The sequence below is a fragment of the Drosophila arizonae genome, chromosome 5 (genome assembly GCF_054131065.1).
Source record: "Drosophila arizonae isolate 15081-1271.41 chromosome 5, UAZ_ARI_1.0, whole genome shotgun sequence".
NCBI lineage: Eukaryota > Metazoa > Arthropoda > Insecta > Diptera > Drosophilidae > Drosophila > Drosophila arizonae.
Window position 1 is genome coordinate 8,368,599 of NC_142925.1, and position 16,698 is coordinate 8,385,296.

General features: G+C 37.0%; 1 protein-coding gene across 9 annotated transcripts in view; it reads left to right on the top strand.

Moving 5' to 3' along the window:
- Positions 1-16,698, top strand: part of Epac (Exchange protein directly activated by cAMP) — a 71,592-nt gene that overhangs the window by 45,447 nt on the left and 9,447 nt on the right. For 8 of the 9 annotated variants that reach the window (XM_089470743.1, XM_089470745.1, XM_089470744.1 and 5 more), the window contains 8 exons: positions 2,573-2,719; positions 10,136-10,187; positions 10,926-11,020; positions 11,819-11,905; positions 11,974-12,115; positions 12,239-12,431; positions 12,812-12,957; positions 13,841-13,985. In XM_089470743.1, coding sequence (XP_089326869.1) covers positions 2,573-2,719; positions 10,136-10,187; positions 10,926-11,020; positions 11,819-11,905; positions 11,974-12,115; positions 12,239-12,431; positions 12,812-12,957; positions 13,841-13,985 — 1,007 coding nt within the window. Of the gene's footprint in view, positions 1-2,572; positions 2,720-9,293; positions 9,959-10,135; positions 10,188-10,925; positions 11,021-11,818; positions 11,906-11,973; positions 12,116-12,238; positions 12,432-12,811; positions 12,958-13,840; positions 13,986-16,698 lie in introns of those variants that run through there. The other variant, XM_089470746.1, reaches the window with a different exon arrangement.

Sequence of the window (16,698 nt, forward strand, 5' to 3'; positions counted from 1 at the left end):
TATGTTTTATAGCGGATCTTGAGTCTTTGATGCTGTTGTGGCATTGTATGTAGCTGCCTCTACCCCAAAAATAAAATAAAAACATATAGCCCACTGCATGTGCTATAACTGTAAAGAAAACTCAAGCACAACACAAACACAAACACACACACACACACACACGCCTCTTTGACTAATGCGAGTTTAACAATTTTGCGGTCGTGTGTAAGTCTTGTTAAGCCAATTATATGCGCTGCCTCAGACCAAGCGCGCCGTACACAGCACCCAGCGCTCAGAGAGCTCCATTCCAGGCCACTCCAACTCCCAACTTTCGTCTCAGGGCCTAACTTAAGCCCACTGAAATGAGGCTGGGCCCTCGGGCAGCGCCAAGAAGTTGTCTTCTGGGAAAACGCAAAAAAAACAAACAGCGAGCGCAAACAGCACAAACCACAGATGCGAACTTAGCAACAATTTAGAGAAAATTCACTACTGAGCAGTGCTTGACCATGTGATACCCTAGGAAAATACATATTCATAAATTTCGTAAACTGACCTGTTGATGTCTTCTTGTATATGACTTCTTCTGCTTGCCTCACCTGTCTCCTCAATTTTGTTTCAATTTTCTCTGTCACTAGAGGATACTCTGTAGATAATATAGTCTAGCTTAGTCTAATCTAATCTCTTTTAAGATTAGTTAATAGATTAAAATAAATAAAAGTGTCTCTCGAAAAGAAAAGGCTGATATGGGAATACGCAACTTATCATGTTAAGAGCCCATAAAAACGCCTTTCTAAATACCGTACTACATATTGTATTTTATATACTACGATAAAGTTCACTTTTTTTACTTTGTTTAATCAATGCTAGAACATATAAAACAACTTATTTTAGAATGGGTATAAACAAATTCTGCTTCGACTTAAACGAATTTGCCTAATTTATCTAGCGCAAACATTTTATTTTTAGACTCTCAAACAAAATATTTAACAATGAAAAGAATTAAAAACAAAAAACAAAATAACCTTAATAAACTTAAAAATTTGCTTACGTGAATATATTGTTTAATTTTCAAAATTGAATCAACCTTATAGCAATAAAAATATTCTTGAATAGAAAATAATAAATTAAACAAGTAAGAAAGCTCCAGTCGAGACTGCTCGACTAGGAGATACCCTGAACCCTCCAAGCTGATACCTAATCATTCTGCACTTCTTTTATGCACACATACATACACATGCATCCACATGCACGCATAAGCCTGCGCTCTGCTAACTGCGCAGTAAGCAGCGACTGCGCTTGGGCTGCGCTGCAGTGTGGGCAATATTATGAGAATTTATTTGTTAAATAATTTCTTTTGTAGACATACGATCTTAATGAAACTTTTAGAGCGTAATCATATGGTGAATATGTGTGTATATTCCAAAGCCCAAGTCTCTAGTATTTGAAATACGCTTTTTACAAAAGTGAGGGTGAGGGGGTGAATTTAAGGGTGGGGGGTAAATTTTAACAAAAACCGAAATTGTATAAATTGCATATAAGCATACATTAAAAATTTGGAGACTCTAGCAATAAGGGTGTAGAAGATATAATTTTAAAACTGGTTTTCGATAAGGTTTTTTATCGATAAAAAAAGATCGGGATGAGTTAGCGATTTTTAATGATAAACTTGATATGCGCGCTGTAATTACTGACATTTAAAAAAAAATTTGAAGTCTCTAGCTCTTATATCTTCTGAAATCTACGCGTTCATACATACGGACGGACGGACGGACGGACGGACGGACGGACAGACAGACGGACAGGGCCAAATCGACTCAGCTCGTCGCCCTGATCAAGAATATATATACTTTGTGGGGTCTGCCACGCCTCCTTCTGCCTGTTACATACTTTTAACAAAACCATTATACCCTGATTTCCCATTTTCAATGGGTTCAGGGTATAAAAAAATTGAAAAATTTTATAGTCTCACCTACCCTAACAACAGCTCAATCACTGAGCATAGGCAAGCGCAGCTATGCAGAAGACTTGCAAATGGAAAGACATTTCAATGTTGCGGTTAGAAGGCGCTCAGCTCAGGCCTTTTGTGCGAGGCAATTGGGTTGGCTTGGGATGGGGGGGAAGTTGTGTCAGCAGTTCTCAATGAAATTGCATTTTTTGGGTCTATGCCGAGAGGAGAGGCTCTGTCACAACATATCCGGTTGACAGAAGTTGGCAGCTTCCGTTACAGATTTTATTGCTCAAACTTGGGTGCAATGAAGCGATTACAGTCGGGCTAAGCAAATGTTTTGTTAACAATCTGCCACAAGATTGTGCAACATTGACGCAAATTGTGGCACATTGAGCAATTAGCAAACAGAGAGAGAGAGGGAGAGAGAGATACAGATAAAGAGAGAGACCGAGCGCATGCCGTAATGTCAACATGGCTGGCGGGGTTAGAGCCAACTGTGCTTAACTGAAATGGTTTAATCTACAGCTGCAACTAAACCTGAACAGCTTTTAGCTTGTAGCCCTCAGCTATATTTCTTTAACACACAGACAGACCCCGTTTCTGACGTCCTTTTTACACACCTTTTCCCTCATTCATTCATTGCAGAGCTCCGTCACTTTGTGTAATCTTGGCGTGGGCGCCACATTCGGCGAATCAATACTACACGACCTGCCAAGGGACAGCACCGTCGTGACGAAGACAACCTGCGAGCTGCTACGCGTCGAACAGCAGGATTTTCGACTCATCTGGGAGGTAAGCAATGAAGAGACACATACTTAACAGCAGCCATTACATACACATAGATATATATATATATATGTATTCATTACACTACAACTCAAAGTGAATTGCGCAATGACACGGGCTTAAAATGTCATTAAGAGAACTTGAAAATGTTGCATGTGTTGAGTTGCAAGAAAAGTAAGATTTATGGAAAATTTACGCAACAAACAAATTGTTAATTAATTAGTCTTCGAGTATGGCGTATCAAAGAGCATCGGCAATGGATATTGTGTAACGGGAAAAGCTTGGAGCGAATTTATGGCAACTCATTATGGAAGATAAACAATGAGCCACAATGTTGTATAATATCTAAACAAGTCATCTAATCAGGGCAATAATTCATTGTCTTAACTGCACACAAGTCTAGCTGGCTATAAATCAGGCTTAAACTAACAAAATAAGATTTGGAAGTGGATGATGACATGAAAAATCAAGTTTCAATTAATCAAATTAAATTTGGTAGATTTGGAAAACAAACAAAAAAATTAAATTATTATGCAATACTGGAAATCATGTATTATAAAACTATTTTTTCTCCACTTAATCACAGATGTGAGCATATATCGATCGGACTTATATTATGTATATATATGTTGTCCTTATCTCTCCTTCTATCACTCTCTCTCCCTCTACCATCCCCTGATCTCACAAACTCTTTTTTTGTGTTTCCCTCCCAATTTCTGTCCTTATATCTGAGAGAGTTTCTATATTCCTATCTCTCTCTATCGATAACTCCCTCTCTGAATCTCTCTCTCTCTCTCTCTAAATCCATTTGTATCTTCTTAGATCGCTTTTCAGTAATCTCTCCCTTTTTCTCTCTGTCACTCTTACTCCCAGCCTCGTTCAATATCCTCCTCTCCCACTCCCTCTGTGCCTCTCATTTTCATCCTATTATTATTTCACACCCTTTTATTTCATAGCTTTTAGGCCTTCCATAAGTCAAGCCCACTTTTCAGGCAGTGTCATCTTGTTTATGAGTTTGAAGGGCGTCAATTTGAGACCCAATTTTAAGTATTTACTGAGCGCTCATTAAAAGCAACACCCACCCACACACACACATACACACATTTACACCTTCATAAGTAACCCCACACACACTCAACCATAGAGACAAGTCAAGCCTTGCTAATAAGCAGCTGTGTGCTAAATATTTGTCGTCGAGGTTTCTTGTCTTCCTGACGGAGGCGAAGAAGCATTTGCGGTATTTGCGTCATTGTCAAAATATTTAATTAAAATTTCAGTTAACAATTAACGATGGGCCATAGCGCCCGACCGCAACATATGCCAAGGCATTCAAGTGAGCCCAATGGCTGGGCCGTTGGCCTTTTATTGTGTTCAGTTATGGAAGCAATTACCAAAATTGAATTAAAGTCCTTTCGAGCCGCCTTAATCGATTGCATTATTCATGAATATTCATTAATAATACTAATGAGCAACAGGTTCCAATGCGCCCAATTAATTAGAGCCGCTCACAGAAATATGAAAACGCAACTCCATTGATAGATGGTGCCTAAGTGTATTGAATTGGCCAAAGTTAATTGAATTGCATGCATATTGGCCGTACTTAATTGCAGCTTTTTGGCTCCACTCTAATCTAATCGCGAACAATCAGAAACCATTATCTTTGCATTAGGCCCAAAACTGAAATGAAAGCCAGGGACATTTCTTTGCGAACAAAACTTTTCAATTCCAATCACAAATGGCTCGAATATATACACAGATGTATGTATATATAGATAGTATATATGTATATCAGCCACATAGTTGGCAATTGAAAGAAGATTTCGTTTTTTTAGGGCTTGCCACAGAGCCATGAACTTGCCCCTCGGGGGCAGCAATGCTCGCACATTGAAAGCGAGCACGCACAAAAGGTATAAACCACACACACACACATACACACACGCAAATTCCCCTAACACACACACACACTCACAGTTACACATAAGATGAATGAATGCATATTTACCTTTTGAGTTACAATAAAAAAATAAAAAAAAGTAGAAGAAAAGTAAAACGTATAATAAATAATGAGAAAAGTAACCTCAAATTGGGGCAACATTGGCTAACCCAGAGAGATATATATAGTCACTTGCTCTACTTGCCACTTGCCACTTGCCTCTTGCCACTTGCTACTTGGTACTTGGTACTTGCCACACTGCAGCTAGCTGACGGCCGATGGTGGCTAACAAAGTAGCTGCAGCACGCAGCGCAAACATATATTACGTATACGCAATGTGCAACAATGTAGCTAAGCCACGCACACACACACACAGTCGCAATGCGCGCTGGCTATAAAATGTTGCTGCAATAGCAGCAGCTTCTGGTAAATGCGATAAAATCAGTTTAAATTGAAAATATATTACGCGAGGAGCTGTCACTGCAAATTTTCACACTCAACTCCTTTGCCTCTCTCTCTCTCTCTCTCTCTCTCTCACTCTCGCTCTTACTCTGTGCATGGGTGTGTGCGTGAGTGTGCGTTGCTGTTTGAGCCCTGCAAGTGCCTGGCAATTGTTTGATTTGCACGCAAATATTTACTTTTGTACAGCGAGAGTAGCAAAAATCTTGTGCGCAAAGTCAACCTCGGCGTGACGAACTTTAAACATACTTTTGAGCCTTAAATGAGCGCTGTGCGATAAGTTTGGTTGCTCTTAATAGAAATGTTATAATAGCAGGATGTTAGAGGAAGTCTTCAGGCAAGACTTTCTTTATGTAACCATTATCTTAGTGTTTGGAATAGTCAACGAATACTTTATCGTTAGAGAAATACTAAAGTAATAGTACAATAAGAACCTACAACTGTATCTACTACTATAACTAGAGACTACGACTACAACTACTGCTACTATATGCTACTACTACTATGTACTATTACAACTACAACTACTAATTGCTCCGACTGACACTATTATTAATACACCTACTACTATTGTCAGCTGCTGCAACTGTTATTACTACAAGTACTACTATTTGCTACTGCTGCTACTAGTATTAGTGCAACTACTACTATTTTCTACTACTACTACTACTATATTATTAATACAACTAATACTACTATTTGCTACTGCTACTATTACTATTACTTCAACTACTACTACTATTTGCTACTACTACTACTATTTGCTCCGGCTGGTACTATTTGCTACTACTGCTACTATTGTTACTGCTACCACTACCACCACTACTTTTGTTACTATTATTACTACGACCACTACTTAACAATTCTACTACTATTATTATTATTCTATTACTCTCTATTCTATTATTTACTCATTCTGTTACTCATATTACTACTACTACTTTTTTACCAATATTTCTACTATTTCTACTGGTAATACTATTACTAATTTTAGTAGTTAATACTACTGCTATTACTACTATTTGTAGTACTTACTACTGTAACTATTACTGCTTTCCTTTTATTTATTTTTTTTTTCCAAAGTTCTTCTCCATTTCTTACTTGCAAAATTGCACTTACTCAGCTCATTACGCTCTGCTGCAATAGTTTTGCATGTAATTAAATTTATGCTATTACATAGTATGCACAGTAATTGGCCAAATGATTACAGCATTACATGTTACCTTCAGCGCTCGAACAATGTTTCACATACTTTTCTGCAGCTGCAGCGAGTGCAGATTTCATTTTACATGATTATTATGTCATTTACTGCACAAGAGTCTGTGTGCGTGTGTGTGTGTGTGTGCGTGTTTGCTGTTTGTGCTTGCTTCCTGTTCTAAGCATCAGCTGTAGCTGTGCTCGAAATAAATAAATAAAGCGCATGTCCAATGCAAGCGGCACGCAATGGTGCATGTCGAGCAGCTGGGGCATGCCAAACAACGTTGCGCATTTTACATTATTTATGGTCTGTGCATTACGTATACGACGCGTGTGCCAACGATTGTTCTACCAACGACTGCAATGACTTATGAAATGCCCGCCCGTTAGAATCGGCCAAATTGAAAGCGAAAAACTGTTGGCCTAATCGATTGCCCCTGAATGTGTGCAGAGTGCGCCTACAAAATTTGCAACTATGCTAAATAATTGAGTTATGCACTATGCAAGCGAATGCTTAAAACCGTTCGTTAATCGCATTTCAATTGCAATTTGCCAGCTGCGGCGCTGCCACAAAATGCCAACTCTAATTTCCGCAGACAACGGCTCTGCCACCTGTCACCTGCCTCCTGCCACCTGCCACTTGCCACATGCAACCTCCTGCCAGCCAGTTGGCAGCTGTGCGTGTTTGAATCGTGTGAACTGGAAATAATTGTATTCGCCACGCCAAATCACGAGCTCTTTAACGACCCTTCAAACGCTGCAGCCCACAGCATGTTCAATGAGCAGCAAATAGCTTTGCTTTAGCTGCTGGAGCTAACTGACAAAGGCAGAGCTGCTACTAGAGCTGCCCCTTGTCATTAATATCAATTATTGAAGCGATTTCTTAGTTATGCTACATTTAGTCAAGTCGAATTAATTAAATTGGCATGCAATTTGGAAAGACATTGTATAACTTTCTTAGCCATTTATATGCCAAATATCAAGCACGCCAAAGCTGATAAATATGAGCTATAGTACTTCCGATAATTTTACATCAGCAGTTCTTTATGTTATCGATAAAACTGAGCTACAGGAATGTTATACAAGATTTGCCATGAAATCTATTTAGGCTAGAAAAATTTATGGAAACAATTTGAAGAACTTATATGATAATAAGACTGAAACTATGAAATCTATTTACGCTTGAATAATATGTATATGGAAAAAATGTGAAGAATTTACTGGCAATGCATTAGATAATAAACTGAAATCATTTCCCTGCTGCTGTTTGTTTATCTGCTGTTTGAACTATTAATTATTTACGATTTTCCCTCTAATTTATTTAAAAGTATTTAAAAGTATTTTTCAATATTATTATTATTATTATTATTTTTTTTTTTTTTTTGCGTTTTTAAATATTTTACAATTTATTAACGTTTGCTTCCTGGCACTTGGAGCTATTTTTATATTAATTGACGTGCTTAGTAATTAATATACAAATTCCATTCAAAAAACTTATTTCATATTCTCTCACTTCAAATCATCTTCAGCGTCTCGCCCAAAGTAATATAAATTCCTCAGGTAGCGTCAACCATTTAGCATTCATCAGGAATTCTTGCCGGAATGCTTTAACTTTATTTCAATATATTTTGATGCACAGCTTGGATAGCTCTTCAACAATACGTTACTGTTCATTTTGCATGCCTGCAAATAAGTTCAGCTTCTCAACTTTTCGCATATTTTCCATAATTAATTTCCATTTTCCTTTGAACGCATAAACAAAGACTTGAATGGAATTGACCTTGAATTTAGCCAGTTCAACTCTTCCCCTGCAGTCTGGACACACTGAATAGACCTACTTAGTGCCAGCCAACTTTATGGCCATTATTATCAGAGCTGCCATTGTTTGCAAGGCCTTCGCCTGCCATTGTGGCCAAGGCGAATGCGCTAAGGCGCTGCCAAGTGCTTCCCGTTGAGTTCATCATATCTAACGACAATTCTCGCACTCACTCATTGGTCTCACTCTGCGTTTCGATAAGTGAAAATGAGTTTTAATTAGCGTAGACGCCAGCGCCAACGCCAACGCCAACGTTGACGCCAACGCCAAAGTCAACGCCGTTATCAGCTGAGCGTCAAGTGTTGTGAAAGCGTCATCGGCAAAAATGCGAGTCAATGTCTTCTGGGCTGGCAATAACTCGACTAGCAGATACCCTAAACTTTGAGACTTGTATAGCTGAATTTTACACTATTTTTTATCTCTAGAGTGCACAACACAAGTTCTGGCCTTACAGTTTTCGAGAGTTGCCAAAAAAAAAATTTCAAGGTCATGTATTATACGTACTATAGGAATGGTATTTTATACCGTAGCAAAAACTTCAATATGACGAATCCATTAAGCAAAATATATAAGGAGAATCTACATTTAAACTTTTGTTGTTCTTAGTTAAAGTATTTGAGCTATAGTTATAAAAAAGCTAACAGTAAAAGAAATATTTATATTTCTATATTTATCCTTCTCTCTAAATATTAAAAAAAAAAATCATAATGGGTTCTACGAACAGCAAATTGAATATGCCGTAAAATTTATAAATTTAAATCTTCAGATATCCTTATCTCTGGGAATCGTGCAAACAGATGACTGAGTCAGCTCAACGTCTTGAACAAGAATATAAATATATGAAATAATAATATAAAATTTATGGCCTCATCCTCTGACTGTTACATATATCTGCAGCAAATCCATTATACCCAGTATATATATATTTATAATGAGTGAAGCACAAAGCAACTGACTTGGCATGCGAGCCTCGCACTGCTGCCCCTACCTCTGCCCCTGCTTGTGCCCTTGCCCTTGCCCTTGCTCTGTGCAGCCTTTTGAATGTTTATTCATGCGAATGTCACGACGACAAATTGCCAGGGAACTATTTATAGCTGCGTTTCGTTCGATTGCTCTGGCAACCCTGTCAAGCTGTAGCTGATAAGGCGAAATAAAAACAATAACAAAAACAATGAGGCATGCAGTGAGCAAAACGCGCCTCAACTGCCACCCAGCTGGCTTATCAGTGCGCGCGACAACGTTTGACAGAAATTACCTGCTCCAGAGGAGAGCGCAAAGAAAAAAGGAAAAAGCAAAATAAAAATAAAAATAACGCCAAATCAAACAAAACAAAATCATCATAAAAACTGAGTGAAAAGAATGTGCAAAAAGCAAACCACTTGAAGTGCAAAGTGAAAGTGAAGCCACGTGAGGCGAGCGAGGGGGCCAAATGTCAGCGAGCCAACTGCGACAGCAGCAGCGCGAACAGCGCCAGTTCCAGCGTCGTTCTGGCCAAGTTGTGGCCAGCGATGAGGCGACGCTCTGCATGCTGCTCAGCTACAGACGCCACAGTGATAGTGAGAGAGTGGCGTCAGCAGCAGCAGCAGCAGCAGCAGCAGCAGCAGCAGCGGCAGCGCCACCAGCAGCGATAGCTAAAGGAAAAGCTAAAGCAAAAGCAAAAGCAGCAACAATTGGCAGAGCAACGGAAATATCTATGACAACAACAGCAGCAGCGACAACAACAACAACAACAACGGCAACATCAACGGCAACTGGCGCCACTTCCGCAGCTATCAAGCTGCGACGTCGACAGCAGCAGCGTCAGACGCGTCCACTAACAACGGCATTCGAAATGAGCAATGTACGCGTCATAGCTGTGATTGCCTGAAAAGTAGCTCACAATCCGCAATGCACAATCAAAAGATAACAACAACAACAACAATCATCACATATTCCTTTATCTATAAACACAATTAATCAACAACAACAACAACACGCAACAATCCAAAGCTAACTGATTCACTTTTTGTTATTGCAGAAAAACAAGGAGTTGATGAATGACATTATTACCAATTGCAAAATAAAGAACGGTAAGTGGAAAATAATCATATGAAATATATGCTCACAAATTAATGATAGACTCGCAGTTACCCTGCAAAATTGTTTAAAGGCATCTTATCCAAGAGTTTAAAATTGTTGATTGAAAATCAAGTTTAGTTAGAAATAATTATAATTAATTAAGGCTTGCTTAGGTTTCAGATTATGATCGACTTGAAGTTACCTAGTACTAGCATATATAGATACACAGAGTCTTATATCTTACGACTTGGACTTGGACTTGACTTGGACATACCCTTTAGCCAGTCAAGATTTGAGAGAATAAGTGTGATTCTTTATCATTTACAATTATAAAATATGATCGACTTTGACATACCCTTTAGGCAGTCAAGATTTATAAAATAAAATCAAAGTATTTTATATTATAATATGCTTTATTTCATAAAAAAAAAAAAAAATGGTCATTACAAATAATTATGTTTTGAAACTAAAAAATGATCGACTAAAAGATACCCCGTTTTGAACCATAATCTATTGAAATTTCTTTAAGTAGTAATGACGTCTATTCTAGACGTTCCTCAGCCATATTTTATAGCCCTTGAATGTACCCCCATTTATAGAATATTTTAATTAGGAATAATTATTTTTAATTAAGAAACAGAAATAAATATTTTATTGACCAACCGAAAATAAAATGAATATTATAAATGAAATAGCCGCAGATGAGCCAATTAATTGACTTGCATATTGTTCTATTGTTCTATAAATAGGTTTTGGTCCTGGCGTACAACCAGCAGGTGCCACTTCGCCCACTAAACGCCCACTCAGTCCGGATCATCCCAATCCAGCGTTGCCCATAACCGAGGTAAGCCGGCAGACTATGAATTGTCTCTGTGTGTGTGCGTGTGTAATTGCAATTAATCAGTCAGGCAGACACACGCACACACATGCGCACACAGCTACCTAAATATGTATGTGTATATATGTGGATCAGGACCTTAGTTGACATTGAGCCTATGCCACTTGAACTTCTTGAAAAATCAGTTTAGACAGCCTGGCACGCTGACTAATTGAATCATTAATTAGAGCTGAGAAAAGGACATGGAAGGATGAAGGCAACGAAGAGAGAGAGAGAGAGAGAGAGAGAGAGACAGAAAGTGCGACCTAAAGAGACTGATAAAATAAGAGAAGAAGAGTAAAAGTGAACGTAAAAGTGAGAGAGAGTGATAGAGAGAGTTAGTGGGAAAGAGCGATTATGAGGCAGAGATAGAGAGAGACAGATGGTAAAGACAAAGACAGTGACCGAGAGAGACAGAGACTGAAATAGATAGAGAAGAACAGGGAATGGGAGAGGGCGAGAAATCGAGATGCTAGAGGAGCGAACAGAGAACATTGGAATGGAGAGAGCTAACGAGAGAATGGAAACGGCAGAAAGAGAAAGCAGAGAAGGCAATAGAGGATATAGGAAAATATAGATAAACAAATTGAAACAGTTTTTTTTTTATAAATTCCTTCTTTCAAGTTTTTTTTTGTAATTCCGAAATGTATTTATAGAAGTGAGTTTACCAGGAATATATTCTATTTAAATCTACATACATATATGACAGAGATATTTTTCGTGGAAATTGTAAACGAATTATCATGAATTTTGTCTCATTTTCAGACGCCGAGTCCTGCTATGAACCGCATGGGCTGGGCGCTGCGCACATTATTGGTGGTCGATAACTCAAGCTGTCTGAAGGATCGTAAGGTAAGAGTGATGGCAGGCAATTAGCTTGATAAAAGTCAGATTTTTATTACGCAATCAATTGCCGGCAGGTCTCGGGCAAGTTAATACGCAAGTGTGCGCCCGGCACAGAGCTCGTCGATTGGCTGGTCAACTTGGCACCGATTGTTCACACACGCGCCCAGGCGGCGGGCATGTGGCAGGCCCTGCTCGAAGAAGGCGTACTGACACATGGTGAGTGTGAAAGAGAGAGAGGAGAGAGGGAAGAGTGAGAGAAAGCTTTGGCTTTCAGCTTGCAGCTTAATGACACAATTAACGCATTTACAATTGGTTAACTCATTGTCCCGATACCCACAGTTAACAAGGAGCAGCCGTTCAAGGATAAATGCTTTCTGTATCGATTTCGCTTGGACGAGGAAGGCGGCGCTGCGGCAGCCGGCACACCATCTGCTGAGGATCTCAATGCGGCTAATGAGCACATACGTGAGGCACTGAGTGCACTCTTCCAACGTGGTCCCGATGCAACGTTGCGCATGATATTGCGCAAGCCGTAAGTGCAATATAAATTGATTCAATGCCGAGCTGTTCGAAAGTATGCGAATGAAATGCAGCAGCTTTAAAGCCAGAATGCCAAAATATTTGTCTACCTACAGTAAACACACACACACACACGTACACAGAGACAAACACACACACACACACACACAATCCGATATAAGCTTATGCAAATGTTGTGCTGCACACACAGTGCGTATGATTGATATTTGCAATTGCATTTGCCTTTGGCTCGACTCCATTGCCGAATTCAAGACACAAGCCACAATGGCTCTTATTTGGTTTTAATCAATTTACACACACACACGCAAGCATATATAATGTATAGATATATATAGAGTATATATTATATACCCATTCGACATTTCTATGCAGCTCACACGAACGCACACCCGAGGAACTGGAATTGGTATTTGAGGAGCTTGTCCATATAGCTGCCCTCTCTCATCTATCGACTAGCATCAAGCGCGAGCTATCCTCAATAATTGTATTCGAGGCCCACGCACAGGCGGGCACCATATGTGAGTATCCTGCCATATGAATTGGACAATTAGTTCTTAATTTCAAAGCTCATTTGCTTTAATTAACTGACAAATTGAATAAATATCATTACGTAAATATTAGCATTTGGCTTGTCATAGATTAAATACTCTTAATTGATATATACAACATAATTAACTCGGCTTAATTAAAATACTGTCCAGAAGTTTAAGCTAAATTTGGTAGACAGTTAATAAATAACGGACAAAGACTGAAGATATTTGATAGATACTCATAGATTAGCTTAACGAGCATCTTAATTTGTTGTTATCAAATTTAGATTCCTATTTGAGGTACTTTAGATATTTCTTTTCACTTAAGACTTGAAGATAGAATATCAGAGTCAAATATTTTTTTATTTAATATTTTTTTTATTTTTTTTTTTTTTATTAGTAAATTTCAAATAATTTCCCTAACAGATTTTTATAGGTTTATATATAATTTAATATAATTTCTTATGTTTATATGTTTTTTGAATCCAAAATTTAAAAAAAAAAAAATAATAAAAAATAAAATAATTTATATATTTGTTAAAAATTAATATTAGAGTTATATTATATATACATTCTAATCATTGTAAATCATATTTAAATTCAATTCGTTAGATATTTAATACGAATATTCAGATACCCTTTGTATAGCACAGACTAAGCGCAATTTTTTTAAATCGAATTAGCCGCAACTTGAGCTAATTATTTCACATTAAGTCAAGCTAATATAACCTACAGCCTATACATTATACTTAAATACATTCACACACATATCCAACATAATAAGAAAAGACTTTAAACCCTTTTTAAATGTCGTTTATCCCACGTTTGACGCGTCTCGTTTACCAAAAAATGTCAACAACACCGATTGCAGTATTCAATCAAGGCGACGAGGGGCGCTCCTGGTATATTTTACTCAAAGGCTCTGTGGATGTTGTGATACATGGCAAAGGCACTGTTGCCACACTGAAGACTGGCGATGATTTTGGCAAATTGGCTTTGATTAACGACGCACCCAGGTAAGTGATGCTGCCAGTCAGCCAGCTGCGAAAACCTTTTACAGTTAAAGAGTGAAATATAAGCTCGTTGCCCCCTTGTCAGTCAGTTGGCTTAATTCTATTTTGTAATCTATTGTATTTTTTTTTTTCCTCTATTTTTTGCTAGTCAAAAGAAATTGTCTATACGAACCGTATACCATTAACAATTCTCTTTAAATCGTTTCTGGCTACATTTTGGCACTTTTATTTTATTTTTTTATCGCTTTTGACCAAGTTACTGTACTAAATGACAGAGAGAGAGAGAGAGAGAGAGAGAGAGAGAGAGATATTTTTATATATGTATGTATATATATGTAGACAATGTGCGCACAAGGGCCAACAATGTGCCCACAGATTCAGCAAGTGCGGCTGGCTAATAGCATTAGACACTTTGTTGTCACAGCCACAGCAAAGATAACAACAACAGCAATTACAACAACAACAACAACAACAACAACGAGAAGAGAGCTATGATAACAATGCCCGATAACAGCAGCCATTGTGCGCCATTTACAGGCAACAATTGCAGATTGAAACAAAATATTTGCCTAGATATAGTTGAACTAGTTGTTGTTGGGCATTTTACTACAACAGCTATTCGAGCGCAACAATAAATCGAATTAGTTTTATTTGTAGTCAAATGAAACGCAAAGAATGTCTGCCAAAAGCGTTTTTTTGGTTTACTTATAAAATAATTAATTATGCCACAAGCAAAAAGCGAATGCAAAACCTTTTCATTAAAAGAAATCAATTGTAAATGAAGGCTAAAATAGCTGTCGACACACACATGAATAGGAGCTTGAATTGATGGGAACTTACTTTAGTCAAATGTATGGAAGATATCTGAAAAGCTCTAGTTGTTTAAGCATGCGAAATATTATCTGACAACTTAAGCCCTTCAACACTTTTAGTCGATTAGTGGGAAATAGCAAATGTTATTGATTATTTAATTCACAAATGATAGAGTGGGTTGTAGAAGGGCAGCTATTAGTATTAATTGTAAGCGCATCTGTCAAGTCTCTAGCTCTGATAGGTTTCACGATGAAAACGCTCTGTTCGTTAGAATTTATTTTATTATATTAAATTATAATATAAATAATAAATTAGAATTTATTTTATTATTTATTAATAATATTTTTTTTAATTATATAAGTTTTTTTTTTTGCTAGATTTAGTATAATTTATTTATTTATTTTTTTTATATATATATTTTTTTTTTATAATTTATTATTAATGTTTAAAATTTTTTTTAATGAATATTTATTTTATTTACGATTTGTTATTTTTTTAATTATTATTTTGAAAAGAGCTCTTCCTTTTAGAATGCATATAAAATAAAACTTAAATTATTTAAGCTAAAACACTCGACAATAAGAAAGTACTTCAAGAAGCTGACCTCAAAGAGCTTAAAACATAAAGCTGATTATGAATACAAAAACAAAGGAGCTTAAGTTGTTTTATATTTTACACAAAACAATTGATGCTGTATGGAAATCATTTACCCTTTTATTAGCCAGAAAACATTTTTAGTCATACAGAAAAATAAGCAAAAGTAATAATAATAATGAATAGCAAATTATAAAAATGCAAAAATCACTCACTTTAATCTCTATAAACAAAACGAAATCCCTTTTCATATTTTCACGTTATCAGCGCTTAAAGAGTCAAGCAAGAAGCATTTAAAAAATTAAAATCCAACAACAAATAAATCAATAAAACAATCACAGAAATTGCAATGCAAGATGATAAGCGATTTATTTGCCACAGAATTTCATGTCAATTAAAATATATTTCAGTGCGCGAAAGCAAATGGACAAATGAATAAAAAGTCAGTGCAACCGCCGAGATAAATATTGAAAGATGAATGTCAATTGATAAATACAATTTACGTTGACTTTTCCAGCAGTCAACAAAAATTCCGACAGCTGAAAATTGTGGGAAAATTCACGCCACAAAATTCAATTTGCCAACAATTTGCCATTCAAATGGGAGCAAGTCGCAAAAACAAGTTAAACAAAATATCTGTGAATAGTTGGACAAACTGTAATGAAACAAATGTTAAAACAGGATTGATTAAAACTTTAGAAATGCAAAATGGGGAATTTGTAGTCCAATTTGTTGATTAACTATTTAAATAGAGTTTGAAAATACATTTATACACAAAATTATCACATTTTTTGTTTGTGTATTTTATATATATTTTTATACCCTGAACCCATTTTCAATGGGAAATCAGGGTATAATGGTTTTGTTGAAATGTATGTAACAGGGAGAAGGAGGCGTGGCAGACCCCACAAAGTATATATATTCTTGATCAGGGTGACGAGCTGAGTTGATTTGGCCCTGTCCGTCTGTCTGTCCGTCTGTCCGTCTGTCCGTCTGTCCGTCTGTCCGTATGTATGAACGCGTCGATTTCAGAAGATATAAGAGCTAGAGACTTCAAATTTTTTTTAAAATGTCCGTAATTACAGCGCGCATATCAAGTTTATCATTAAAATTCGATAACTCATCCCGATCTTTTTTTATCGATAAAAAACCTTATCGAAAACCAGTTATAAAATTATATCTTCTACACCTTTATTGCTAGAGTCTCCAAACTTTTAATGTATGCTTATATGCAATTTATACAATTTCGATTTTTGTTAAAATTTACCCCCCACCCTTAAATTCACCCCCTCACCCTCACTTTTGTAAA